The sequence below is a fragment of the Gopherus flavomarginatus genome, chromosome 4, assembly GCF_025201925.1.
Source record: "Gopherus flavomarginatus isolate rGopFla2 chromosome 4, rGopFla2.mat.asm, whole genome shotgun sequence".
In the NCBI taxonomy this organism is placed as follows: Eukaryota; Metazoa; Chordata; order Testudines; family Testudinidae; genus Gopherus; species Gopherus flavomarginatus.
The window spans coordinates 6,150,143-6,178,082 of NC_066620.1; the positions used below are offsets into that span (position 1 = coordinate 6,150,143).

Consider the following 27,940-nt stretch of genomic DNA (forward strand, 5'->3'; position numbering starts at 1 on the left):
CACTGTGGTAGCATATACTGCACAATTGGCCGTAAGTACTGTATGTACATTTTCTATAGGCAGTGCTAAAAGCTGCTGCTCGTGTTCTTACTAGGCATTTAATCTATAGACTGTTTTTCCTCCTAAAGAAGAAGACAGCCACCCAAGAGATGTTTTCAACAAAAACACAAATAACAAGCATCTGTTCTATAAAGTGGAGTTGTCATCATTGTTCTGGAAAATGGCACCATAAGGATCACTGTTAATGCGCTTGTATACAAAGTGAAAAACCTGGGGTTGTGGCCGGCTGTGCAGCTCTGCCTTAATCTTCTGAGGGTAAGTATCTTCTGTTAGCTGCTGCCAGGTATCATCAATAAAAAGAAACAGGCTATAATCTTCTGGGCTGTCCACTTTAAATTTTTCAGCACAGAGCTGACACACATCTTCTGTGGTGATATAAGGTCTTACTAATAAGGTCTTTCCTGTACAGCCACTGTTAACCTCCTGAAATGCAACTCGAAGGTAGTTCTGTAAAGTGAGAAAACAGAGAGAAACCAAAAGTCAAATTAAACACCTAAAAAGAATATGAAACTGTTCTGCTCAGCCTAGCAGACTGAAAGGTCAACAAGTAAGCAGCAAGCCTCACCACACTAATTGTGAGAAATATCACACTACATTTCCAAGCTTCCAAAACTGATATCACTGCTGATGAACATGATTTGTAATGTTGGGAAGCAATACACACATCCTGGGCAGTATGTCCAAAAGATGCTGCTGCTGTTCTAGATTGCACAATAGAGACTTTAGGAAAGCACCAGAATTGGTTTAACAAATCAGATGAAATCTGAACTCTCCGCCTATTTTAAAATAAGTAACATTTTAATTTTAAGAGGCACAGAAAGATGGTACATGAAGACAATCCACTGTGCAATATCTGAATGCATCGATACAATTTCGAGGCAGAAATCAGATCTTTTTTCTCTTTGCAAAGTGACACCTTCTCCCCTAGGCATTACATATAAATACTAAATACTGCAACATAAGAAGAAATAATATTACCTTTCTGCTTTCCAATAAGCATTAGAAAAGTAAAATATGGAAACTGAGAAATAACATCCACATTTTTAACCAAGAAAAAATAAGTCTGCTACAGAGAGTTTCTACAGAAAAATTGTATCTGGGAGTGGAATTGGAGGAAAGGAAAAAGTCAGAAAGAAAAAGGGGTTATTATCGAGGAAGAAGAGGTTAGTATTGAGTGAGAACTGCAGATGGGACTTGTGTTTGTGTGTGACTAAATGGAATGAGCCATTAAAGGGGCCAACTCACATGTAAGTTGTGCATTTACAAAATGTCAATACAAGCCATTAAAAGCTAAGACAACACTAACATCTGTATAATTTTTAAAACTTTCAATGGAAACCTTTTTCTTAATAATTAAATATTCCCCTGCGGGGTTTGTAGCCCAAACCTTTCAGCCTCATTGACAGTGCATGAGATGACTAGAGTGAACATGACTGTAGTGAATGCAAAAAGTAAATAGCACAGATAGAGAAAAGTAAATTAGCTTTAATTTCTCCTCCAGTTTTTTTAATGATTTAATATGTTACTAACGTGAATACAGAGAAGTTTTAAACATGCATGATTTGAACCCTGACAGGATGCTTTAAGGAGAAGCTAAAACTTGGAAAAGTTCCCCCATAACTCACAGCTATCAAGGTAATAATTTATCCATCATCAACTTAGGGGGCAGTTTGCTTTTCAACTCAGATGAGGGGTGTGTACACCCCAGTATGTGACTGAGCTAACAGGAACCATATTATGTGCATCCAGCCACCATGAATTACTAAAATAGAACACCACATAGTTAAAGGTTAATTTGAAGCAGGCTTTTAGATACAAGGTCAAAAACTAGCTGGCAGCTTCTGCTAATCAGAATGGGAGGAGGGGACAAACAAGTCAACAGTTGGGACTGAAAACCTTGGTGGTTGGAAGACCTCGAGTCTGGGCTCCTCTGATATTAGAAGTTTATTGAAAGTTAGAAAAGTGATTATTTAGTAGGTGTCACTATGACCTGTGTGTTTTGCAGAAGTTAGTTATAAAAGATTAGCTAATAGAGTGTACTTTAGAGCAATCCTCTGAAGCCATCTTGAAAGATGTTTTTCCAAACACCTCTTCTCCTTGGCAGGAGAGCAAATGGCCACTGCGAACCTGCTGTTAATTACTCACTACCATTCCAGATGTTAGGTAAATATTTGGGATGTTCTAAACCTATTGTTTATGTCTGTGTGTGCTTAAATCTAATAAACTGCAATGTTAGACATGAGCACACTTGCATTTAATTATTGATCAGACAGAATTGCTGTGTTCCTACTGATTTCTTCCTGACACCCCCTAGAGTGACATAGTTAAGTTACCACTGCTGGGGGTTCTGAAAACCCTGGGTAACAGAATCTTTCCAGTGTCAAAGAGTAACTTTTTGATTAGCGACAAGACTGTTGCTGTGCAACTTAAAAATGATGGTGATGAAACGGGCATGTCTTCCCCCAGAAATAGCTGGAGCAAGAAAGTATGCAGCAATTCAAATCATCTGGGTTTGGCTTTGCACATCTGTCCATACAGGGGATATTTTATTTCAGGAACGCAGGATATGTGAGAAAGGATATGAAGAATTCTGGCATCTCCAGCAGCTAGCTAAGTGCATGAATTTTGCTAAACGTAATCTGGCTGGGGTATAATCCTGATGATTCAAAATTCTGTTTTGGAAGAAGCACCCAGAAAGGGAAGCTGTGGTCTCTCTTACGCAGTATCAAATCTGTTCTCCAGGCATCCTCACTCAGCAAAATTCCCAGTCATGTGACACACCCTGACTCTGAAATCTGAGTGCACAGGAAGAAGGAGTGGCACAGAGTATAGAATTTAGCCCACAGCAGAAGCATTCTGAGGTGAAGTCCTCCATGGGAGATGTATTAAAATTAGGACATTTCTTTAACAAAGTTGCTACAAAAAGTTTGCAATAGTCTGGTAGATGAGGAGGGTAGACTCAGGTAGATTGAGATGTCATATAAGTACAGGAAAATTGAGATGTATTTATAAAATGGATCTCAGTGAGACGTGACTAGCTCTGTGCAGTGATCAGGGTTAACTGCCAAAGTTAATCAATCCTCCTCCTAAAAAGAGACATTATGCAAGACTGCTCTTTTTCCCAACTCCCTCACGTTCAACCTCAATCTTTAATTCTTTGCAATGAAAACTGCCAGGCAGGCAGAGAGAACATCATAGCTGCCTTGAATGAAATAAGTTTTCACTATCCATTGACAGCCTCCTCTTATCCCCTCAGTCCTTGATTGTGCAATTTACTATAGATAATCATCATTAACTAATATGGAAACTTTGGAGACTATGATGTGAACTGTAAATAACTGAAACCAAAGAGTTTTCTATGGATCCACCCTCCACACACATATTTTAGTCCAGCAGTTGACCTATCTTGAGTTGTGTAACTCTAGACTTGAAAAACTATCCTCCCTTAATACAGATGTTGTCCCTAGCTCACCCTTTCTTAGCTGTGTTAGGAGGCAGTAAAACGCTTCCTTGTCACTGACAGCTGATATGATTCTGAATACACCCAGAACACAGGTCTGTACAAACACTTTTCAGAGTAGAACCATACTTCAGTCTTTTGTAAAGTTTAAACTTTGCACATGGATTATGGTGCGTTTACAGCCTCTTATACTAGGTTCTCAATACTGCCAATGTCATTACTACAGTCACTCTGTTAGCAAGATAGCCTAGAAATTCCAACTGTAATTACAATTTTTATCAATATTTTCAAAACCACTGTACTCAGCGGGAGCTAAGGGTTTGCAGTATTTTTGAGTCAAATTTATTTAACAGACTAACGTTAGGCGCTCGTTTTTTAATTCTTGGCCTTTATTTTCAAATGAAAGAAACGTTCAGAGAGAGATGGAACTTTCAGACTTTGAGCAAAATTATTGAAGTTGGGCTTTTATATATAAGTAAAAAAGCAAAGTAATGACTGTGTGTTAGTTCTAAAGGCATAGACTCAGCCTGGAGAGGAAGGTAGAAAGAAATACCACTTCAGTTTCTGAGTTTGTAGGAACGCAAATAAATGGCTCACAAATTATAATATTATAAAACACAATTTTAGGCAGGAAATACCTAGAGAAGAGAGGGGATGGAAACAACTTTTCTTATTAATGCTGATCTGAAAGGACAAGTTGTTACTGTCAAACATTCACAGGAAGTTGTAGGATGAGTATGTCCCAGGCAATAAGTGCGTCTACACAACCAAACAAATGATTTTAAAAGTCATTAAGTAAAAATCTAATTTCCTTGTCACAATCTAGCCAACTAATCTGAAGTAATTTGCAAGAACAGTCTGTCTAGACAGTACTTGGTTACACCACAATTTCTGTGAACGACTCTCAGTTCTGCTCTAAAGGGGTGACACAATCCTAACGCTAATATCAGTAATTTTTTAGTGGAATCTACAGCCCTACACTTAAAGAGTAGCAAGGAAAGGCAGAAAGACTACTAAATATCTGCAATTCAGCTTCTCAGAAATACAGTAAGCCAGATCCTCAGCTGCTGTAAATTGGATTGGCTCCATTATCTTCAACAGAGCTATGCTAAACTACACAAGCTGAGGGAATGCGCCTGTGCTTGGTTTATAACAACAGTAGTGAAGCAAATAGAGAAGTGAAACCAAATGAAGATGCAGCAGATTAGCACACTTGTCAGCCTTTATACTTGTACAAAGGGGAGGGAAAAATTAAGTTCCTTCAGTTAATATGTTTTCTCCAAGCCGTCCGGTAATTCAACTCTACAGTACGATGCAAGGACTGTCAAAAAAACTGAGCGAGACATTTTGGGTCAGGTTCTGAAGTGAAAGCTAAAAACATCTCTCTAGCTGGGGATTCTCCCAGCATAGGGTTGTCTCCACTAGGCATACAGCTCATGTAACTGGCTCCCTTATATAGGGAATATGGTGGGGAATGACAGAAGAGGTGGCCTGAAGGGCTACTGCCAGCTGCTGTAGGTTAGAGCAACCTCCAGGCTGCTCTAAGCTGTGCCACGGCCAAGGCACAGCTGGACAAGAATCAGGGAGCCATAACCATTTTCCTCATGGCCAAACTAACTGTTGCACCAAAGAGATCATAGCCACAATGGAGAATCTGGCCCTTTATTTCTCTCACAAGCCAAATGCAGTACCTGAAAATCATCAACTGAAGGAATTGTTCTGTTAGCTGTCCTCCTCTTATGCCACTGCCGAAGGGTATCTCTGGCTTCTGAACTCAGCAATCGGGCTGCTTGTTCTTCCTGGAAATTCTTGATCAAAGAAAGTGCTCCATACGCGCTTGTCAGGTAATAGCCTCCTGTGAAGGAGTGCAAGAAAAGAGATTTTCAAAATGTTCGGGAACATGAAATTAGTCAGCCCTGCTGATATAGCAGGGGAAAAACTATAATCAGAGTACACATAAAATTCTCTATACTGTTTCCAAAGTAGTCATATTCTGGCTAAAGAAAAAACCAAAACCACAGTGGGCCTGTTACCCTACATGAACATTCTTAATAATGTAACCAGACAACACTTCTACTAACACTAGTGGAAAATACAAATTCTTCTGTTGAAATCAGTCCATCCATCCATCCATGTAGTTTGCAGTAATGGATTTGGTTAATGTGCTGGCTGATTAGAATTGCTCTGTATCAGGGGTGCTCAAACCATGGCTTGTGAGATACATGCGGCTCTTTTACAGTTAGTCTAGCTCCCTACATCCCTTCCCCCGCATTCTCCACCCATCAGACTGGGGTGGGGGAGGGGGGTGTTGAGACCTCTCCCTTGCAGCACAGTGGTAGGGTCATGGCCGGCTCTGGCTTTTTTGCTGCCCCAAGCAATAAATAAATAAATAAAAATTCAGGGGGAGGGGAGTGAAAGCAAAAAAAAACCCTGCAGGGCAGCCGGAGCCAGGGTGCAGGGGGACTCCCTGTGCTGCAGACATGCTGCAGAGTGCGTGCCCAGTCTAGCAGGGGGAGGGGGAGAGAGAGAAGGGGGGCGGCCGGGCTTCAGTGGGGCGTCGCCTCATGGCCCTTCCCACCGCACCTGCTGGGAGGGCTCTGCACCACTCCGGTCGGCTGGGAGGGAAAGACAAAAGACGCAGGCTGCCCTGCTGAGTTTGCTGCAGGGCGCTCCCCTCCTCCGTGCCGCTGCCCTCTACAGGGCGTCCAGAGTGGCGAACCAAAAAGAAAAAGAAAAAAAAAGGGTGGCCAGAATGCCGCCCCTTGGAATCTGGTGCCCCAAGCACAAGCTTGCTGGGCTGGTGCCTGGAACCGGCCCTGGGTGGGGTAGGGGTTTCTGCCCAGTGGGCGGAAGGTCTCGGGGCTTCAGCCGGAACTGGGCTGAAGCCCCAAGCCCCGGCAGGCGTGCCTCAGTTCTCAAACTTCTGAATATCGTCATATGTGGCTCGGAGGGTCAGTAAGTTTCCCCCCTCCCTGCTCTGTACCTGTGTTTCTCAGTTTTATAGACACTGCACGTTATGAAGTGATAGGACATTTATAACACTACGCACAGCAATACTGTGCATAGTTACTTAAAATGTGCTTTCTTTAAAAACAAACAAAAAAAGACACATAAGCAATGCTCCTTTATTTCTGAGCATTTGCACTATGCTCTTTGAAGTTGGATATTATTTTCCCTTAATTAATTTGAACACCCCATTTTCAAATAGTGTTTTTTTAATTTCCCTCCTGAATTTTGGGTAGAAGTAAAATTAACAGGCTGTTTTTTAAAACAAAAATTTCAGTTTACAGTACACAAAATCTTATCATGTCAAATTATTGTAATTGCTCTCAAGCAACAGCTGAGAATTCAATTTGTTACACCCAGGAAATATTCCAGAGAGTCTGCTACAATTTGGAGGCTGAGACACAATCCAGTCTGAAGCTTGGCCCTAGTTTGTTTGTGTTTTTTTAAAAGGAAACCCCCCTGGCCTCTTTATCTCCTTCAGCATCCCCTTGTGTCAGTCTAGCTCAGGAGGTGGTCTCTAGTAAAAAGCTCTCTTGCTACTTACTTCATCTTTATTAGGGATTTAAATGAAGCCAAGACAGAATTACAGCCGAAAATGCAAGCCCCAAAGCAGTAAAAGTCCCAGAGTGAAGTCAATGGTAACACTGACTGAGCTCTCTGTAAGTAGGGGACACAGGGCATCCCTTTTATTTTTTTAAACAAGCCAGTCAAATGGGAGATTTCCACGGAGCTGAAGCTATAGCCATTCAGTGCCATTTAAAGATTACCAACATGCCGGTGGCAGTAGTTTCAGGATTATAGTTAGCATCCTCTTGGCTTTTAGTCTCCAAACAAAATTTATATATAAAACATGTGACATAACCACTAACCCCACCAGCCAAACTGGACAGTACATTCCTTTTGAACCACATGGTCTCAAATCACTAGACAGTTCTTCCTACACATTATCAGAACATCTAGTGTTAAAAGACAAGAGCCAATCAACTGTGGACTTCTCCTTTTATTGAACTAAAAACAAAACTTCCTGTTAGTTCAGCAGATGTTTCTGTGTTTCAAGCACGTTAATATTCTTCAGCTTCATACATCAAATGTTTTCCATTATGAGATTTCTGAACCATGTGCTGGAGGAGCTCTATACTCCAACGCAGGGAACAGACAACTGTGGGATCGGAAGAGACCTGACATAATCCTCTCAAACGTGCCAATTTCCAATGGGATACAGCAGTTTTGTTCAGTCTAATGAGAGCAGGAAGTTGAATTTTCTTGATGGCAAAAATATGTAAATTTAGACTCAAAAGTGACCTTGACCACAGGAGTTAAAAACTATCTTCCTAGCTATAGATAGTGATGGGCAGTCTGCAGGAGCACCTTGTTAAATATCACAATGAAACTGGAGAGGGCTGGGGTGATTTTCCTGCCTCTGATGGCATTTAGCCCTCTCTGTCATCCCAGCCACAGATAACTTGTTCCACAGGGCTAAAAAAAAGAAAAAAAAATTCCCAAGAAGCAAATATTTTGCCTTTGGAATGGGCCAGAGTGTATCACGTGGGAGGTATTCTCAAAGTATTTCCCAGGAAAGAATCCCCTAGGCATTCACCCCAGCCCCCGTTCCAAATTACATGTGAATTGAAAGCTGCTGCACTATAAATAGACTCAGAATATTTTTCAGGACTTGAGTATAAAACACATCCAGCATGTGCACATAATACAAGCTTGTTTGCTAAGTCATGCCACGTCCCTCTTGGGTTATTGAAATCCTAGTCACGGAAACGGGAACCCACACAAACAGATTCCCCAGTCCCTCACCTCTACATGCTGCAACCTCATGCACCCCTGGGACTCAGGGTATATCACAGCCTAACAAGGACAGTTTTGGGAGCCTCTCGTTAACCTACTGGCAGGACACCATTAGCTCTGGGGCTCCTTTAAATACTTTTGGTTAACATTATGTTATGAGGGAACTCCTCTCCCCACCTCCACCCCGCCCCCTGCACACTTCCAACTGATTTTAATAAAAACAAAAACAAACATTTACCTTCTCCATGTAGTAAAGACGGATCCAACAGTTCCATCATGTATTCAATTTCAGTATCAAGCTCCAGCATGTCACACTGGGCCACTACATAGGTCAGCACTGGCAAGAAGTCATCTGCTCCATACATCCTCCCTGGAGGAAAAGGAGCACAGACACTGATACAATGGCCAAACCCTTTTGCTGTTGACGTATCTTAGATTGACTTACTTCGCGTCCTCGTGGCGCAGGATTGAGGGCCGCTGCTCCCTCGTCGACTCCGTTTCTGCCTCTCGCCCTGGTGGAGTTCCGGAGTCGACAGGAAGCACGTTCGGGGATCAATGTATCGCATCTAGACGAGACACGATACATCGATCCCCGATAGATCGATCACTACCCACCGATCCGGCGGGTAGTGTAGACATACCCTTGGTTACATCAGCTAAATGGCCCCCTAGAGACTCCTCTGCTAGCTGGATATATAGCAGAGATTCTTAAGCAGCTCCTAACCCTTGAAAAAGCCCTCCTGCTGCACCCCTCATGATTTATATTACAGTAACACTTAGGAGCAACAATGTGCTTGCTAGCAATAGAGCACAACTCAGGAACATTCACCTGCTCCCAGCCCCACCACTTCAGTGCAGTAACTTACTGATATGGCCTTCTTAGTTAGGTAATATTTTTATTATCCATGCAAGAAACACTTCACCCAACACTAATGTAAGAGCCATTTAAATACCATGAAGTAACAACCTGCAGCAGTTTAGGGCCAGGAAGTAAACACTACTATATCAGACTGAAACTGCAAGAGGAATTCAGACAGGCGGAATATAACCTGGGCAGAATACCGGACCTAACTCGTGCAAAAGTGCCATCCATAGGAAGGAAAAATGGCACCTCCAAGAGCACTGGGCCTCTAGCACCATCCTGGAGTAGGGTGACCAGATGTCCCAATTTTATAGGGACAGTCTCAATTTTGGGGTCTTTTTCTTAAATAGGCTTCTATTATCCCCCACCCCATCCCAATTTTTCACACTTGTTGTCTGGTCACCCTATCCTGGAGTCCAGATTCAGTGTCTCCTTAGAGGGGAAAAATGCACCTACCAACATCACTTCCTGCAATATCTTGTATTTGCCTTGGGAACTCTCCCAACATAAGCTTCACCCAGCTTTGCTTGTGACACCCGATAAGGCCACAGCCTGAGAACAGGGTGACACCCCTGCATTCTCACCATCTAGCAGCACGTTTTAGCTGCATGCCTCCTGTTGACTCTGCACAAGTATTTTAAAAATGCCTCTTATCGATATGTAACTCCATTTCATTATCTAACTCTCAAGGTCGCTGGTTGTACTTTTGATACTTGTTGCAGTGTAGAAGTGGTAATGTTATTTTTGATCTAAAACATAAAAGATAGTGCTCAGAGTAGAGCATGCACAGGCACTGCTAGCCAGAAGTATAGGCTTTGTTTGCCACCTTCCAGTTACAAAGTATTTTTCAGACTGTAGTACTGTATCTACCTTATTAGACTCCACTACTGAAACACAGAATCTGTTTAACTGCATCTACTATGGCTTCCAGAAAGCATTCAGGCTTAGGTTATGTCTACACATGCAGCGCTGCAGTGATGAAGACACTCTATGCTGATGGGAGGGAGCTCTCCTGTCGGCATAAAAAAACCCACCTCAGTGAGTGGCAGAAGCTATGTCGGCAGGAGAAGCTCTTCCACCAGTATAGCCCTGTGCACAAGAGCACTTATGCCAGTGTAACTTGTGTTGCTCACGGGCGTGGCTTATTCACACCTATGAGTAACGTAAATTTTGCCGTAATTAAGCTGTAATATAGATACAGCCTAAGAATATCAAATTCAGGCTCAAAGGACAGCTATGGAAAGCCGTGCTCATAGCTTCAATACTTCAATAACTTCAAACGCTAGTAGTTAACCAGAGCTGTTCTTCCAAAGGCTGCTCCTGCAGTTCATAAATCTGCGTATGTGATCCGCTGCCAGGAGCAGCACAGCACTCTAGAAAGAAACTGAGTAGCAGAGTCTACCAGAGACTCTGAGGAACAGAGAGGCAGATGACAAGAGATCAAAGCTAAGGGAAGAAAGGGGAACTCCAATCAATAGGGAGACAAAGGATTTACTCCCCACTCCTAACTGTTTCAAGGCAGGGAGATTTAACCTGAAGAGAGAATTACCTGAGTTATTCTCCATGACAGTGTAAATCAGTTTGCACACTCTCAGCAGCAACATGACTTTCTTTTCAGGTGAATACATTTTCTGCATGGTCATGAATTTGACTTTAATCTTTTCAACGTCCACAAAGTCCGGTGTTGGGACATATACACCCAGTTCCTGAGGATTCCTCTGCCGCACTAGCTGCAGGTTTTCTTTCAACTGTTTCCAAGAGCCATCCACAGTATGGAATTCTTTCAGCATTGCTTCAATGTGGCCTTTCAAGGGCTTCAGGATACACTTGTGCATGGCCTTCTCCAGCACAACATCTGCAAAGGGAAACACAAATTCATTTGATTTCAGCATCTAGAGTAGAATCAGTATTAACGTATCCACTCCCAAAGGAGAAATTCGAGTAGACGCTATTCACTAAGGTCTATATACTAATGCAGCCAAGTTTCCAGATGTTTGCTAAGAAGGAATTAAAAGGCAAATCAGAATCTGTATTTCATTTGAATTCACAGTAGTCTGGCAAATATGAAAAACAAAATAAAAACAGACTATTCAGCTGTATGGAACATAGTGGCTCTAGTTCACAGGAGTATATGCAAACCTATCCTCTTGGATTTGATGGATAAGGATCTAGAGACTAAGTTTTGCTTTGAGTTTCAGTTTCAAACAAATCCCAACTCAATACAGTTCAGTCAAAACTCATAACTTGTCTCTGGTTTGGGGTTGAAACGATCCAGTTTTGCATAGTTTCCATCAGAAGCCATAAATCAATCCAGATTTGCTAAAACTTAGCCCAGCTTTGCCAAAAGGTTTATGAACTTTGGCCTGGTTATAGGTTTTTCCAACTGAAATGAAAATCAAGCTGTTTTTGTCCAGTTCAGATTTCATTATGGAAGTTATGCACAACTCTGTCATCAACCCTAATGGTCTTTGTTTAGCTACGGGGCGCACATGATATAGCAACCACTTGGCTTTTTATTCCTGCTCCTCCTAGGTTTAACAACAGATTCTCTGATTTTTTCAGTGTGGACCCCATCTTTGTGGATCACTTCCTTTCCAAATCATGGGTACACAGGTCTCCTCTTCTACCCTTGCAGTCATGCAGACCACATCACCTCTTTCACAACCATCTAGCATCCTTACAGCAATGACAACAGTAGCTCACATAGAAAAACAACTTAGGAAAGTATATGGTCACTACATGATTAATTGTACTGCAGTAGCTCCTAAAGGCTTCAATCAGGACTCAGGCCCTATTATGCTGAGCACTGTACCAATACATAGAAAGAATCTATACCATGCAGAGCTTTCAATCTCAAACCTCTCCCCCACTGCTTCCTCCCCCCGTTTCTCCACCACATGACCCTCCCCCCCATCTCCTCTTTCCCTGCACATACTTCCCAAAATACCAACACCTTTTTCTCCCACAGGCAGCTCCAGTCCTATAGAGAGCTCCTGCCTCCTCTAGCATGCTCCAGTCCTGCTGGTGGCTCCGACCTCCTGTTTCCACTTCTCCTCTTAGGTAGAAGCCCCTCATGGAGGTAAGTAAGCTGGCTCCGCCTCATTTCCAGCTGCTTTTATAGGCATTCAGGCGCTTGGCAATAGAGCCTGTAAAAGCAACTAGAAGCAAGTACGATGTAACTTGCCAGCTGTCCACAGATCAGACACCACTGATGATCCATCTAGGTCAAAGTATACACGATATACATCATGAAGGCTGGATTCAGCTAACCCATAAGTCTCCATTATGCCATAGCTGCCAATTGTGACCAGATGTGACATTTCAAATAAGTTGTATCTTATCTACAGCATTAGGGAATGAGCCAGGCAATCCTCTCCTGACCCATCCATTGAGATCCACTGTCCACCCAGCCAGAAGAAGAGCATAAAGGAATACTAGGCAGGAACAGAGGTGTAAATGGTGGATTCCAGAATAGAGTGAGAATCTTTAGACCCCATTTGGACTAACATTCACTCAAGATCAGATTTGATGAGAAAATACTTACATTCGTACTTGGTGGAAGAGAGATTTGTTCCCATCCAGGAAATACACACCCTCATCCTCAATGTAAATGAACTAGGATAATCCTATTTCAGTATGCTACATTCTATTCCTTGCTAAAATCATTAATGCCAGATTTTTTATTTATTTATGTATTTATTGGCAGTTTACCTTTTTTTTAAAAAAAACTTTACTGACTTTAAATATCAAAAGCTCTGTGTAACTGATGTGCTTATAAATGGAACACTTCTGTAGCTAGCATTTCATCTGTTGGAATTTGCTGAAGTCAAAATCAAAGGCTATTTTTTAAGTGCTGCCAAACATTACATTTAAGGCCTTAACTTTCCATTCACTGTGAATCAAAACTCCCATTGACTGACTTCAGCTGGAGTTGCTTACATAGACAGCTAGCAGGATCTGACCCTTAACAGAGACCACAATCTAAACAAATCATGTAAAAAATCATACAAAGGCCATTGGAATGTAAGAGATACAGTTTAGATTCCCTACATCTCCTGGTTCTAATGGCAGTGGGATGTCTGTGATAACTGTCTTTATCCAATGTATGCATCTAAGGGAGTGTCTAGGCTAGGATCTGAGGACAGAAGTCTTGCCCATGTCTTGGATCAATCACTACCTCCTGTAGTTTGAAGCTGGCGCACTTGTTTCTGATTGGGGCAAGGCACCTGTTTTGTTGGCTAGTCTTCAGAGGCTAACAGAACCTAAGCAGTCTCAAAGGGCTGAGAGAGAGAATGCTGCCAGCAGACTCACTCTACCAATAAGTTGTGAGGACAAAAGATTATGATCAAGCTCTAACCTTTGTGTGGGTGGTACCCTCTTCCCTGACTTCAATCTCATGGGTCACCCTGCTTTATGGATAAACAATGCGTAAGGTTAAGATTCTGTCCCGAGTATTTTTAGTCCAAATCAGAGACAGGTAGCGGGCAATAAACAAAAGTTCATGGAAGCCCATAACCTGCCCCCGATTATTACTAAAAATAACTGCAGAAAGGGAGGACAAAGGGGCTTGCAGCTGTCCCAACCTCAGCTGCTGCTCCGGTGGGCCCAGGGCTGGCCACTCGTCAGCTGTTCAGGGGCCCTGAGGCTGGCCACCCATCAGCTATTCTAGTGACATACACACATCCTGGCAGCTGCTGCAGCAGCCCTGGGGCTGGTCACTGGCCAGCTGTTCTGGGGGCCACTGTTCTGGTGGGCCTGGGGCTGGCTGCCGGTAGGCTGCTTGGCAGCCCCGGGGTTGACCACTGGTCAAGCTGTTCAGGCTTGACAGTGCTACAGATCGCAAGCTCCCACACAGCCACTAGCCAGCTGCCCTGGATGAGACAGCTCCTCTGCAAAGCAGTCAGGACAATCTTGCCATAAAGCAGGCAGCATAGCAGCACGAGCAGCAGCATGGTCTAGTGCAGAAATTCCCAAACTGTGATTCACAGAATAGTGGCTGGTGATTCATGAATGTTAACAGTCCTTGGTCTCATCCTTCCTGCAAAGAGTGAAATGTTTAATACAAGTCTGTTCCTAATGGCTTCTGTTACATTACTCTGATCAAGCAAATCTGACTATCTGGGGGATATTCATAGGGGGGGGGGGGCAAAGGGTAGGGTGAGGGTGTTAATCCTTCCATACAGCTCAGTTACTTAGAATCATAGAACTGGAAGGGATCTCGAGAGGTCATCTAGCCCAGTCCCCTTCACTTAAGGCAGGACTAAGTATTATCTAGACCATCCCTGACAGGTGTTTATCCAACCTGCTCTTAAAAATCCCCAGTGATGGAGATTCCACAACCTCCCTAGGCAATTTATTCCAGTGCTTAACCACTCTGACAGGAAGTTTTTCCTAATGTCCAACCTAAACCTCTCTTGCTGCAATTTAAGCCCATTGCTTCTTGTCCTATCCTCTGAGGTTAAGCAGAACAAATTTTTCTACCTCTTCCTTGTAACAAACTTTTATGTACTTAAAAACTGTTATGTTCCCCTCTCTCTTCTCTTCTCCAGACTAAACAAACCCAAGTTTTCCAATCTTCCCTCATAGGTCATGTTTTCTAGACCTTCAGTCATTTTTGTTGCTCTTCTCTGGACTTTCTCCAATTTGTCCACATCTTTCCTGAAACGTGGCACCCAGAACTGGACCCAATACTCCAGTTCAGGCCTAATCAGCACAGAGTAGAGCAGAAGAATTACTTCTCGTGTCTTGCTTACAACCCTCCTGCTAATACATCCCAGAATGATGTCTGGGGTTTTTTTGCAACAGCGTTACACTGTTGACTCATATTTAGCATGCAATCCACTGTGACCTCCAGATCCCTTTCCGCAGTACTCCTTCCTAGGCAGTCATTTCCCATTTTGTATGTGTGCAACTGATTGTCACTTCCTATGTAGAGTACTTTGCATTTGTCCTTATTGAATTTCATCCTATTTACTTCAGACCATTTCTCCAATTTGTCCAGATCATTTTGAATTTTAATCCTATCTTCCAAAGCACTTGCAACTCCTCCCAGCTTAGTATCATCCATAAACTTTGTAAGTGTACTCTCTATGCCATTATCTAAATCACTGATGAATATATTGAACAGAACCAGACCCAGAACCGATCCCTGTGGGACCCCACTTGTTATGCTCTTCCAGCATGCCTGTGAACCACTGATAACTACCCTCTGGGCACAATTTTCCAACCAGTTATGCATCCACCTTACAGTAGCTCCATCTAGGTTGTATTTCCCTAGTTTGTTTATGAGAAGGTCATGCAAGACAGCATCAAAAGCTTTACTAAAGTCAAGATATACCACATCTACCACCTCCCTCCTATGCAAAAGGCTTGCTACCCTGTCAATGAAAGCTATCAGGTTGGTTTGAAATGATTTTTTTTTGACAAATCCATGCTGACTGTGATTTATCACATTATCTTCTAGGTGTTTGCAAACTGGTTGCTTAATTATTTGCTGCATTATCTTTCTGGGTACAGAAATGAAGCTGGCTGGTCTGTTATTCCCTGGGTTGTCCTTATTTCTGTTTTTATAGATGGGCACTAGATTTAACCTTTTCCAGTCTTCTGGAATGTCTCCCGTCTTCCATGACTTTTCAGATATATTGCTAATGGCTCAGATATCTCCTCAGTCAGCTCCTTGAGTATTCTAGGATGCATTTCATCAGGCCCACTTCGTGACACATAATAAGAAAGATGAAAATTAAATAAAGGAAGACCACATTTTAAGAAAGAAAATGTATACACTATTCAAAGACACACTAATCACGCCTAGACTCGACTAGACAAATTGAGGCTAATGTCCCTTTTTAATATAGTGGTTTTGCACAGAGATAATCAATGACAAAGGCAGTCATTTACTTCTTTACTGCCAAAGAGAATATAACTGACAACATGACTTCACAGGCATTTGGTTTATATCTCATTGGTTAATTATTGTAAACAGCTGCTTTTCTTTTAATCTCATAGTCTCTATTGCAAAAATACTTCTTCCACCCTCCCAAACTATCAGAATACACTAAGAACAAAAGAACATTCAGTTAAATTAAAATGGCAAATTCAAAACTGATAAAAGGAAATATTTGTTCACACAACGTGAAGTTAGACTGTGGAACTCATTGCCACGGGAAGTTGTTGGAGGCCAAGAATTTAGCTAGATTCAAAAAGGAATTGGACCTCTATATGGATAAACAAGAATATCCAGAGTGATCACAATGAATTACAAAAACTTGGAAAAGCGACTAAACCTCATGCTTCATGCCATAAGGCAATTTCCAGCTATTAGAGATGAGGCCTAATGTGGGTGTGCCTACTGTAGGGTTCTTACACCTTTCTCTGAAGCATCTGGTGCCGGCCAGTGTCAGAGACAGAATACTGTGTTAGATGGCCCTAAGTCTGGCGATTACTATCTTCCTAATGGGCTGCACTGGTGACCAGTGGAAATCTGGGAACTGAAAATATGGCATTTCATGAATATTTGGTAGAATATATTGCACAGACAGCCTTAGTTGCTTGTGCTTTTCTGAGGTTGGCATTTTTTAAAGCACTCAGCATTGGCCTCACTCAACCCCCACTGGAATCAGTGATATAACACCGAATGATTTAATCAAGAGCACAGTTTGGCCAGTGCTGAGCACTCTTGAAAATTCTACCAAAAAGTGTTCAGGGGACATTACAGATGCTCCCCGACTTATGCAAGCATTCCGTTCTGGAATGCCTTGCGTAACTTGAATTTTGCATAAGTCGGAAACACATACCCAACAATTACACGAAATAAAACAACCACTTCCCCATATCTAGCTTACGGAACTTTTTCTGTAAGTGCAGATTTGCACAAGTCGGGTTTGTGTAACCTGGGGGGCATCTGTACAAAAAAATACATATACTTCACATTTTTAAGTGCTTATGTGATGGCCACCATCTTGGCCAAAGCACTGGAGATCAAACCAGGAACCTCCAGAACTAAAAGCATGGGCTGCTACAGCTTGAGCTTAAGTCCCAAGCCCCCCCAGCCAGGGGCTGTAACAACTCATCTCCTCAGTGGATCAGCACAAAGGGGGACCTGTCACACACACTTACTGAGGGCTTCCATGTAAATAATTTTAAATTAAGTCTTGTTAAGCCTTCTTTACTCCATATTTACTATTAGTCACTAGCCACAAAATGGGAACTGGAAGTGCTTTGATAAATTAAATGAAAGGCTAGCGAGTTTCGCTGCGGCTTGTGGAAATACATCTGTATCCTGTGCTGACATGCTGTTGTGTAACTCTGCAAAAGGGCAACAAAGGATAAGTTTAAATCTGGGATGTTTGATACACTGATCATAGCAAGTGTCTTTGCAAGTCCTCCATGCACTGAGAATACCGTGGTCTTCCACCGTCCCCCGCCTTCTCCAAGGTCCCAATTTTAAAACTTCACTGCACCCAGCTTCCAACTATAGCTCCTCCACTGAGATTATCTTCCCTCCTCAATTCCCCCTTCAGCCTCCATGCTCACACAGGCCATGTTTCCCTCTATTATGACCACAAGCACTGTTCTGTTCCTCACTTTGGTAATTTAAGATGGACAGTATTGAGGGGAGACGCGCCCAGTCTGGGCACTGCCACAGCAAGATGGAGCCTGTAGGAACAGAATTTCTTGGAAGGCTGAAAGCAAAAAGATCACCTAGGTACAGCAGAGATGGAAATGTGGGGGACCTGACTGCTACACACTATACTGCATTAGCCGAATTTGGGGTTTTCTCAATACCCTGCATACATCAGCAGGCTGGTACTACACCACATGGAGCTACAAGAGAGATACATGCCTCCTATGCTTGGTGGACTTTCTGGCATTTCTATAGTGCCTTTCATCAGAGTACGTTAAAGCTTCTGCAGACCTTAAACTAGATTGCTCAGTTTGCCTTTGAGGTAGCTATATATCATTACACTCTTCTTATCAAAAGAAGAAACTGAAGGACAGGAAATTAAATGATTGCTCAAAGTCACACAGCAAGTCAGAGGTACAGTCAGGAAAAGAAACCAGAAGTCATGTCTCTCAGTTCTGATCTCTCACCACAGGATAACATTGATTCCCATTTCTCAATCGTGGAACTGTCTGTGACAAAGGATGTCCTGAATGAAGGGACTGGCCAATTCCACACATACTAATAGGCCCTGCATTAAAATACAAACCTTAAAAAAGCATGCTGTGAACAGCTAAGAGTGCCAGAACAAACAATTTAGTTTATACACCTTTACACTGCTGTAACACAACCCGATATAACACACTCGGTAGCAGTGGGGCTCCGGTGGCACTTTAAAGGGTTCGGGGCTCTGGCTGCTGCAGGGAGCCCCAGTTCCTTGAAATCACCACTGGAGCCCTGCCACCACTACCCCAGGGTTGCAGCAGCAGGGCTCGGGCAGCGCTTTAAAGGGTACAGGGCTCCGGCTGCTGCGGGGAGCCCCGGGCCCTTTAAATCACCGCTGGAACCCTGCCGCCGCTGCCCTGGGGCTGCGGCAGCAGGGCTCGCCAGCAATTTAAAGGACCCTGGCTACCCACAGCAGCCGGAGCCCGGAGCTCTTTAAATCACTGCTGGAGTCCTGCCGGCGCTACCCCGATATAACAGGGTTTCAGCTATAAGGCAGTAGGGATTTTTGGCTCCCCACAACTGCGTTATAGCGGGGTAGAGGTGTATTTAGGTGCCTTTTTTCACCACTCAATGTTTTATTACCTGTTTGTATTTAAACTAGGAATTTCTCGGGATAGGCCTAGATTTTGGGGGTCAGGCTGGAGCTCTGGAGTTGTTTAGATCCTTTCTAGTCACAAATGCCTTCCATAAGCATTCACATTAATCTTTTTCTGGCCAGGGACAGAAGAAGAATCAGGGTTGTTGTTATTGTTTTGTCAAGTGCCACAGAGATAAAACATAAATAAAGCATCCAACATCTGTAATTCAAACATCTGTGAACTTTGAATTCAACCTGGGTTTTCCAAAACCAGTCTCAATCTCTATTTTGGGCTTATACAGCTGGACATGGATTCAACTCTTTACACTCAGTTTAGTTTCTCTCTTAAATAATAAAATGAGTTAGGACTGGATTTTCAAAGCATCCTAAAATATTAGGTGCTCACACTCCACTGAAATTTAAGGGGATTTAAGTAACCAAATCCCTTAAGATCTTTGACATCTCACCTTAGAGCTTTATTTTAAGTTTATTTTATTGATCAGCTGTTATTTACTATCCATCGACGTAAAAATATACCCCCATTTTACTATCCTAGCAAAACAGAATAGAAAGAACAGGTTCCCAGATTTAGAAGTGAGATTTTCAAAGGCACAAAGGGCAGATAGGCACCCAACTCCCATGCAATTGAGGCACTTAACTCCCTTTTATGCCTTCACAAATCTCCCCCATCATTTCCAAATTAGTGCCAAAGAGGAATACACGCATGCTCTGCTGAGTCCTAATGCACAGGAGCCTACTCCTTTGTTCTTACCGGGGAAGGCTGTTATTTCATAAGGGGTAGCAGTTTACAGCATTAAAATTAGGTGACATCTGTCAGGAATCATTAGAAAGGCTGGTGCATGTTCTTTGGATGGTTTGGCAGAAGTTAAACTACTTCATCTGCCTCTCTCTGGGAAACCTGGAAGATTTCCTACGGTATCTTTTGTTTTCAGGAGTCTGAGAAAAACTACACACGGTCATGCAGATAATTAAATAGAACTCTTAGAAACTGGAGCTCTGATGCCTAAGTACTTTGGGCTTGACTAAGCCCAGGGTTACACCAGCTTCCTGCAGCATAACCTCGGATATGGGGGAGCCTGTTGAAGAAAGTCTGACTGGCTGCAGAGGAACAAGCTGGCCAAAACATTTGTTTTGTTGGGGGAGGGGAGAGAAATGAAGCAGGAATTGGCTACTGCAGCTCTCAAAGTGTGCAGAACAGGCCAGGGAGGGGGAAGCAGTCAGGATGCCCAAAGATGGGCTCATTCAAAGCGTCCTGTATCCAGCCTCCACCAGCCCTAGTGACAAAATAAAGCTGCCTTTCCCCACAGGAAGGCAGTAGTGCAAACAGCACCTCTCCTCCTCCTGAGCATTCCCAATGGGGTGCAGCTGCGCCTACTGGCTCTAAATCTATCCACTCTTTGTGGCAGGGGCCATGACTGCCTCTATGGGCTTGTCTTCAAAATGGAGCTAAATCGGCGCTGCTGCAATCGATGAAGCAGCATCGATTTAGCGGCTCTAGTGAAGACACACTCAAATCGATGGAGAGCGCTCTCCCATCGATTTCTGTACTCCATCTCAACGAGAGGTGGAAGCAATGTCGGTGATAGAGCATCTCCTATTGACATAGAATAGTATGGACACTACAACAAGTAGATCTAAGCTGCAATGACTTGAGTTACACTACAGACGTAACTCAAATTGGGTTGCTTAGATCGACCAGCAGCTGTAATGCAGACCAGACCTATGTCTGTAAAGGGCCTAGCACAATGGGACCCTGATCAGAGCAAGTGTATATAATCATAAAATAAACATTTATTAATAACCACTACCAACACTACAGCATACTCTATGAAGGATATTAAAAGGAAATATTTTTCAAACATGGCAGAAGGTGCGGCATATCTATAAGCAAGTCAAATGTACCTACAGTAAGAGCCTTTGGGTTATGTCTACACTACAAAACCAACGTCTGTCTACACTGACAGGGGGGTGTTGATCTAAGATACGCAACTTCAGAAGAACTACAAGAATAGCGTAGCTGAAGTCGACGTATCTTAGATCGATTTACTTCACGTCCTCGCAGCACGAAATCGAGGGCCGCCACTCCCTCGTCAACTCCGCTTCTGCCTCTCGCCCTGGTGGAGTTCTGGAGTCGACGGGGAGTGCGTTCGGGATCGATGTATCGCGACTAGATGAGACGCGATACATTGACCCCCGACAGATCGATCACTACCCGCCAATCCGGCGGGTAGTGTAGACATACCTTAAGTCAATCTATATTAGTTCAACTTACAGCCACCACAGTAATTACTGTGGTGGTGCATGTCCACACTCCCTTCCTTGGGTCAGTGGTATGTGTCCTCATCAGGAGCACTTCCACTAACCTATGAGGGACAGTGTGGGGAGCTGAGAGCCCAGTCTCACAGCTCTGCTGGCAGCTCCCTGCCAGGAGCCCTGCTGCCCCAAAGGCTCCCGGTGGGCTGCCTCATGCCTGTTCCCCATGGGGAATGGGAGGAAGCTCCCTGGGGCTTCTTGCCATCTGGGAGTGGAATCCCACTGCCCCAGATTCTCACGCTACCCCCACCTGCTCCCCAGGACCCAGACAGCTTTGTCAATTTCACAGCTCATTGAGCTGTGAAATGGACAAGGCTGCCCAGCTCCAAACTGGGGGTGGGCAGGATCCAAAGCCACCCTGGGTCCCAGCTGGGAGTGGGCAGGATCCAAAGCCATCCTGGGTCCCAGCTCGGAGTGGGCAGGATCCAAAGTCACCCTGGGTCCCAGCTGGGAGCAGAGGTCTGAAGCTGCCCTGGTTTCAGCTCCCAACTAGGAGTGGGGGAAAGCCCCCTGGATTTCTCACCCCAGCTCCCAGTTAGGAGCAGGGTCCAGCCACCCAGCTCTCTAGGGAAGCAGGGGCTTTTTTTTGGTCAATCTGAGGGCTCCTGCCATGAAATTGACAAGACTGCCATTGTAAGGGATGTCATGTCTACACAGACTCGGTGTCACCCTAACTACACTGACATAAGCCTTACGCCTCTCGTGGAGGTGGAGTTATGATGTCGGTGTAGTAAAACACTTAGATCAGTGGGAGGAAGGCTGTGGCATAGACACTGACATAATTAGGCCGACATAAGGGACCTTATGTCGACCTAACTGTGTAGTGTAAACCAGCCCTTTGTCTCACAATGTAACTTTAATAGGAATTATAAATTAACAGACTATTTATCTGTAGTCACAAGTCTAGTTGCAATTCAGTACCAAAACTGTGAAATAAAACACTAAATGGGAGATTAGACTGGCCTTTGTTCTGTTGGAAAGGGTTTTGCTATGTAGGATGACTAAGTCTGTCTGCCACATAACTATCTGCTTAGGTCAGCAACATTTGATGTTCCTGCTCTGCTGTGGTGTTTTGCGGGCTCCAGTAGCGGTGAAAGAAACAGATTGTTCAAATGCAAGTTCCATGTTTGCTTAAACTTCCTCACTGTATAAATTATTTAGAAGAAACTGCACAAAGAAAGTAAGATGCTCAATCACTGTAGAAAACTTTGGTTACAGTGCTCAATAACTTCAGTCACTCTAATTTACTGAGGCATTCAAAAGCAAGCATCATTTTAGAAAGCTATGATGAGACCCACCGGCTGGATTAAACCACACCCTTGCAAAGAACCATGAAAGTTAAAATCAAACCTTGACCAAATCACAAAAAAGAAGCTCTGTATTTCTTTGTCAAATATCTAAGATTATGCAGAAACACTACAGAACTGATACATGTACAGAGCAAAAGCCCAACACACAATGTCCACACAGTACTTTTACTTTTCTAACTAAAGCAATCAGAATCTTTAAAATACTCTTGCTTTTACAGGAAACCTTTCAGAGTGTATTATTTGCCTGGCAATACTTGTTAGCCTCACTCCCTCCTTGTTGACTAGCAATGTGACAAAAGCACCTCTTTAAGTTCCAAACTTTCAAAACAAAAACACTAACTGCTGCCAGTGAAAGAAATATTTGCCAATTTTAAAAGTCACTGAGTTATTCACTCGTCAAACTGTTAGGACACTGAAGTGAGGGGGAAAACAAGCAAATTATAACTGAAATGACCTCATGAGGAAAGTATTTCTCCTTCAGGGATGTTTACCTTGTAAATGTGGCTTACAAACTCTTTTACTAACACCACTGAGAAACATCAAGACTAAGGAACAATCAGAGTTTTTATACAACAAATTCACTTTTGTACATACACAAGTCATTGTCTGTTATTAGAATGTGTGTAGCCATCCAACTATTTCACTTTTGTGCATACACAAATCCCTGACTGTTAGAAACATGTATATCCAACTATTTCACTTTTGTGCATACATAAATCCTTCTCTGTTAGTAAAATGTGAACCCAATCATCCAGTTCATTTTCAGACATTTATAAAACACTTACAGACAGAGGGACACAGAAATCCAGAGATTAGCATCTCCCTCTCCCTTTTATAAAAATCTCTTGTTTATATCACAACGCCAAGTGGAGACACTGCAAATTGCCGATAGTGAATGAGAGAGTATTTGGATAGTAACTTATGGAATCTCTCCATATCACCATCTGTTGTTCATTTTCAATGTATTTTAATTTTATGGTTGCCGTATATGATTAACACATGGGGGGTGCATATGTGTGTGTGTGTACACACTGTTTTAAATAAATACTAAAAATATTTCCACACACATCAGAGAAAAACTGCAGGGTAGAATCCGCCAATGTAACATTTCAGCTTTGAAATTAAAAAAAAAAATTGTCACTTATAAATTAAAGTCCAACATTCACCATTATAGTTTTAAGGCAACTTCTCAAAAACTCTTTTCATTCTAACATAGTTGTACGGAACTTTTGCATTTCAGCTTTAAAAGCATAAAAACAAAAAAAACCGGAAAATCAGTGGTTTTGAATTTTGCTAGAAAAATCTATATCCCCAAATCTGGTTCAAAGACTCAGACCACGGATTCAGAATTTTTTTTTTTTTTTTTTTACATGCCCTGAAAAGAGAGAGACAATGTTTTCTTACCTATTTGGTCTTCTGGAATCAGTGACTCAATGGGGGGGTCCAATTCAGAGCTTTGTGACAAATAGTTCTTAACTTGTGTCATGAACTGCCGAATTGTTTGTAACATGTCAGTACTCGAAACGTGGCATTCCTTGTTTTCCTGGAGAAAGCTGACATAGTCCTGCACCAGGCACCCAAAATAAGTGCGCTTGTCATGGGACAGCTCTGCAATTTTCTTGATCATCCTCTTTTCGGGGGTCATGAAAGAACTGAACACCCCACTTACTTTCCTCAGCTGGGATTTCACAATCTTGGGGAGAACAAATGAACTGTTTCGTTTCTTTTTGGGCTTCAAAGGGGGTGCCATGCTTTCCTGGTCACTTTCCCCTTCGAAGTCCTCCAGGCTGCTATTAGTGTCCCCTTCGTAGCCAAACAATGGCATACTACGATCAAAATCCAGCGAGTCAGATGAGGAGGTGGAAATGCTCATGTCGCTCAGTCTCTGCCTGCCTCCATTCCACTGTATTTGTGACTCAGAGTTTGTAGCCAAGGTCTTTCTGCAAGCTGCTAAATTTTGCTCACACAGGGCTTCACCTGGAACACTAGCAGCTTCTGACCCATGCACTGAGTTATGACTAGATCGAATTACTGCCAAGGTCTTTGCATTACCTTCCCCTTCTGAGCAAACAGCCTGCTTCTTTAGACGAGGAGGCGGAACAGGGGTTGGTTTCTTCTGCAGCAAATCCAAGTTCCTATGTTTGTTACGGTTCACTGTTCCTGGCATGCTCCCCTGCTTTATAGTCCTGGAGAGCTGTGGACTTGTGAGAAGGCTATTAATAGAAGGTGGTGGAGGTCTGGGTGGGGGGGAGCGAGGCTTCTCTGTCCCATTCACATCTTGAGTTCTTGGGCTTTGCCTTTTCAAACTTCCACTAACATCCTGGCTGTGCACTTTTAAGAAGAGAGGATTAATAAAACACAAGGCTCCGTTGGTCTGGCTACACTCCAGCTCCGAAGGCGTTCTGGTTCTTATAGAATGCACTCCATTTATAAGGCAGAGCTGACGTGAGTCTTTGCAAGCATTGTCTGAGGGCAGAGGCCTACGGGGAGGTGAAGGACTTGGGGGGTGGTTGTTAGCCGGAGAGTTCCAAAAATCTGAAAATCATTATTGTGTTAACATAAGAATTTAGATATTATGCAGTTGGCTTTCAGAACATTAAACTTAACAGAACAATGTTGAAGCATGGAAAACTTTAGACAAGCTTTTATTTTTTGAAAAAATTTCTTAATAAGCTTCATAAAACATTGCCAGACACAACTGAATGCTAAACCTTCAGGCTGCAGCTATTTGTCTGCAGAGTTTATAAATATCTTGGCCAATGTGAATCTTCATAGCAAGTAAACTGGGATATACAGAAAAGAATGATTGCTATAAAGTATTCATTATTTCTGTTTTGAGACTGAAATAAACCCTGAGCTAATACCCGCGGCCTTGATTAGAAAATAAGAGCCAGATTTTCAGCTTGTGTTAATCAGCGTAGCTCCACTAACATCAGCAGGACTATGCTGATTTACGGAGGTTAGGCCCTGGGAATTTGCGAAAAAACCTATATTTTTTTCTGGAGTAAAAAACTAATCAAACTGAGCATGACGAGGTTGGAATCAGATTTTTGTCCCCTTGGCAGATACAATCCTCAGCCATGCTGATCAGGCATTCGTGTCTGTGTTCCAACCTGCAGCTGTGCATTTGTAATAATTACACAATTTGTTTGTGATTTTAAGATACTCAGCAGCACATAAATAGATTGAATATGCAGGGCCATCAGCGAAAAATGTGTACTAACACTAAAATCTGTACTAACTTGTCAAATTGTAATTGAAGTCTCCTCATAGCCCTCAGTAAAACATCTGTGAGAGTCTATGGAAATCAGACAACAGTTCCTTCAGCAACCTCAGACTCCTGCGAACTATACTACAGGTGTTCAACACGCTTCAGCTTAACTAGCTCAAAAATGAAGTAATCGGACAGAAATAAATTCGGGCGCTACCTGACAGCTACATTCAAAAACTATCCAGATGCTTATATGGCCCCTATTATCACAGCAACTGAGTGTGTCGCACACAAATGAATTTAACATAAAAACAGCCATACTGGGTTAGACCAAAGATTCATCTAGCCCAGTATCCTGTCTTCCAACAGTGGCCAATGCCAGATGCCCCAGAGGGAATGAACAGAACAGGGAATCATCAAGTGATCCATCCCCTGTCACCCATTCCCGACTTCTGACAACAGAAGCTAGGGACACCATCCCTGCCAATAGTCACTGATGGACCTATCCTCCATGAATTTATCCCGGTCTTTTTTGAACCTTGTTATAGTCTTGGCCTTCACAATATCCTCTGACAAGGAGTTCCACAGGTTGACTGTGTGTTGTGTGAAGAAAAACTTCCTTTTGTTTGTTTAAAACCTGCTGCCTATTAATTTCATTTGGTGACCCCTAGTTCTTGTGTTATGAGAAGTAAACAACAACACTTTCTTCCAATTGGTCCTCCCAATACCCCATGAGGCAGAGAAACGCTATAAACCTCATTTTACATATGAGAAACTGAGGCAGAGACTCTAAGCGACTCATCCAAGGTCACGTCAGAAGACTGTGGTGGAGCAGGAAATTGAAATTGGGGCTCCTGACTCCCATGCTTACACCTAGCCACTAGATCATTCCTCTCTCAGCTTTCAAACACATTAGTTTTCAAAACCAAGGGCAGAGGAAGTCTAGGGATAGGGATTACAGGCCTGCACCACACAAGCAGTGGTGCTCTCGGGTATTCTGTCTGCACAGGACAAACACAAGCACAGTAACTCTAGGAATGGATGTAGCGGAGAGCTTGTGAGCAGTGGCCTATGCACCTCCTTTGGACAGATTCCTCTAATACATGTTGCCATCAGGTGTACAAGAGGCTGAGATTCCAATGACAGCCCAACCCAGCTCATCATGCCCTTCCCTGGGTACAGTGACCTAACAAACTCCCCCACAAGAGTGCTTGCCCCTTAGCCTGGCGGCAACATGTGTAAGTCTAAACGTTCATTAGTTACCTGAAGCTACAGATCATCGATGCAAAAGACAACACACTTTACACTGACTTCGATGACCAGAGTCTTATAAAACGATCACCACAGTTACTGCTGCAAAACAAAATCCAGAGCCACCTCAGGGGCTCACTGCAGAGTAAAATCCTGTGAAGATCCTTGTGTTCAAGTCCTATTACAGTGCAAATCACTGTGCTGGGAAAGGGCATACAAAAGTCCACTAGGCCAAATTCTGCTCTCGGTTAAATGGGTAAGTGGGCCAGATCCTGAAAGGTGCAGAGTGCCCTCAACTCCCACTGGCTTCAAAAAGAATTCAGCATGGCCCAGAGGTCCTCGATACTATCTGTTTCAGGTCCAAGTTCAAATTCTGCCAGGTTTCACTTCTGCTTTAGGCTCAAAACACATTTTGGGATGTGCTCGTATTTGTTTTAGCAGTGGAACTAAGCATTTGCTAGGGACACGCCCCTGTATTTTCCCTCCCACTTGAAAATACTCATCATACATATACTTCACATGTGTTTCTACTTGCGTTCGGATCAGCACACCTCCGAACAGTCAGTCCTAAATCGTTTTGCAAATGTAAGCATGTGCCAATTGGAGTAAAGAATGCTGTTCATGATGAATCCGTTCAAAATCTTCCAGCAATTACCAAGCTGAGAGCTATGACGTACAAGCCAATAACTGCCATTCCACTTTCAGCTGCATCTGCTCTAACCTGCAATGCATGTGGGACTGCACCAAACCCTGCTCTCAGGACTCTGGGACTGTATTTGGATCAGCCGGAGGTGTTCTGTGGGACCGAGTGCATACAGCTAGACAGAAAGTAGGGGCAGCGGTACAGCACACCTAATCACAGAGGCTTATCAGCAGGATAGGAAGGCAATAGACTGCTACTAAGTG

General features: G+C 43.1%; 1 protein-coding gene across 7 annotated transcripts in view; it reads right to left on the minus strand.

The window, feature by feature from the left end:
- The window catches only part of LOC127049906 (sodium/potassium/calcium exchanger 3-like), a 500,507-nt gene continuing 472,567 nt past the window's right edge, over positions 1-27,940 (minus strand). For all 7 annotated transcript variants that reach the window (XM_050951276.1, XM_050951280.1, XM_050951281.1 and 4 more), the window contains 5 exons: positions 23,977-25,107; positions 10,735-11,040; positions 8,562-8,693; positions 5,212-5,375; positions 1-507 (listed from right to left, as the gene is read on the minus strand). In XM_050951276.1, the coding sequence (XP_050807233.1) occupies positions 187-507; positions 5,212-5,375; positions 8,562-8,693; positions 10,735-11,040; positions 23,977-25,107 (2,054 nt within the window). In that variant the 3' untranslated portion in view covers positions 1-186. The remainder of the gene's footprint in view (positions 508-5,211; positions 5,376-8,561; positions 8,694-10,734; positions 11,041-23,976; positions 25,108-27,940) is intronic.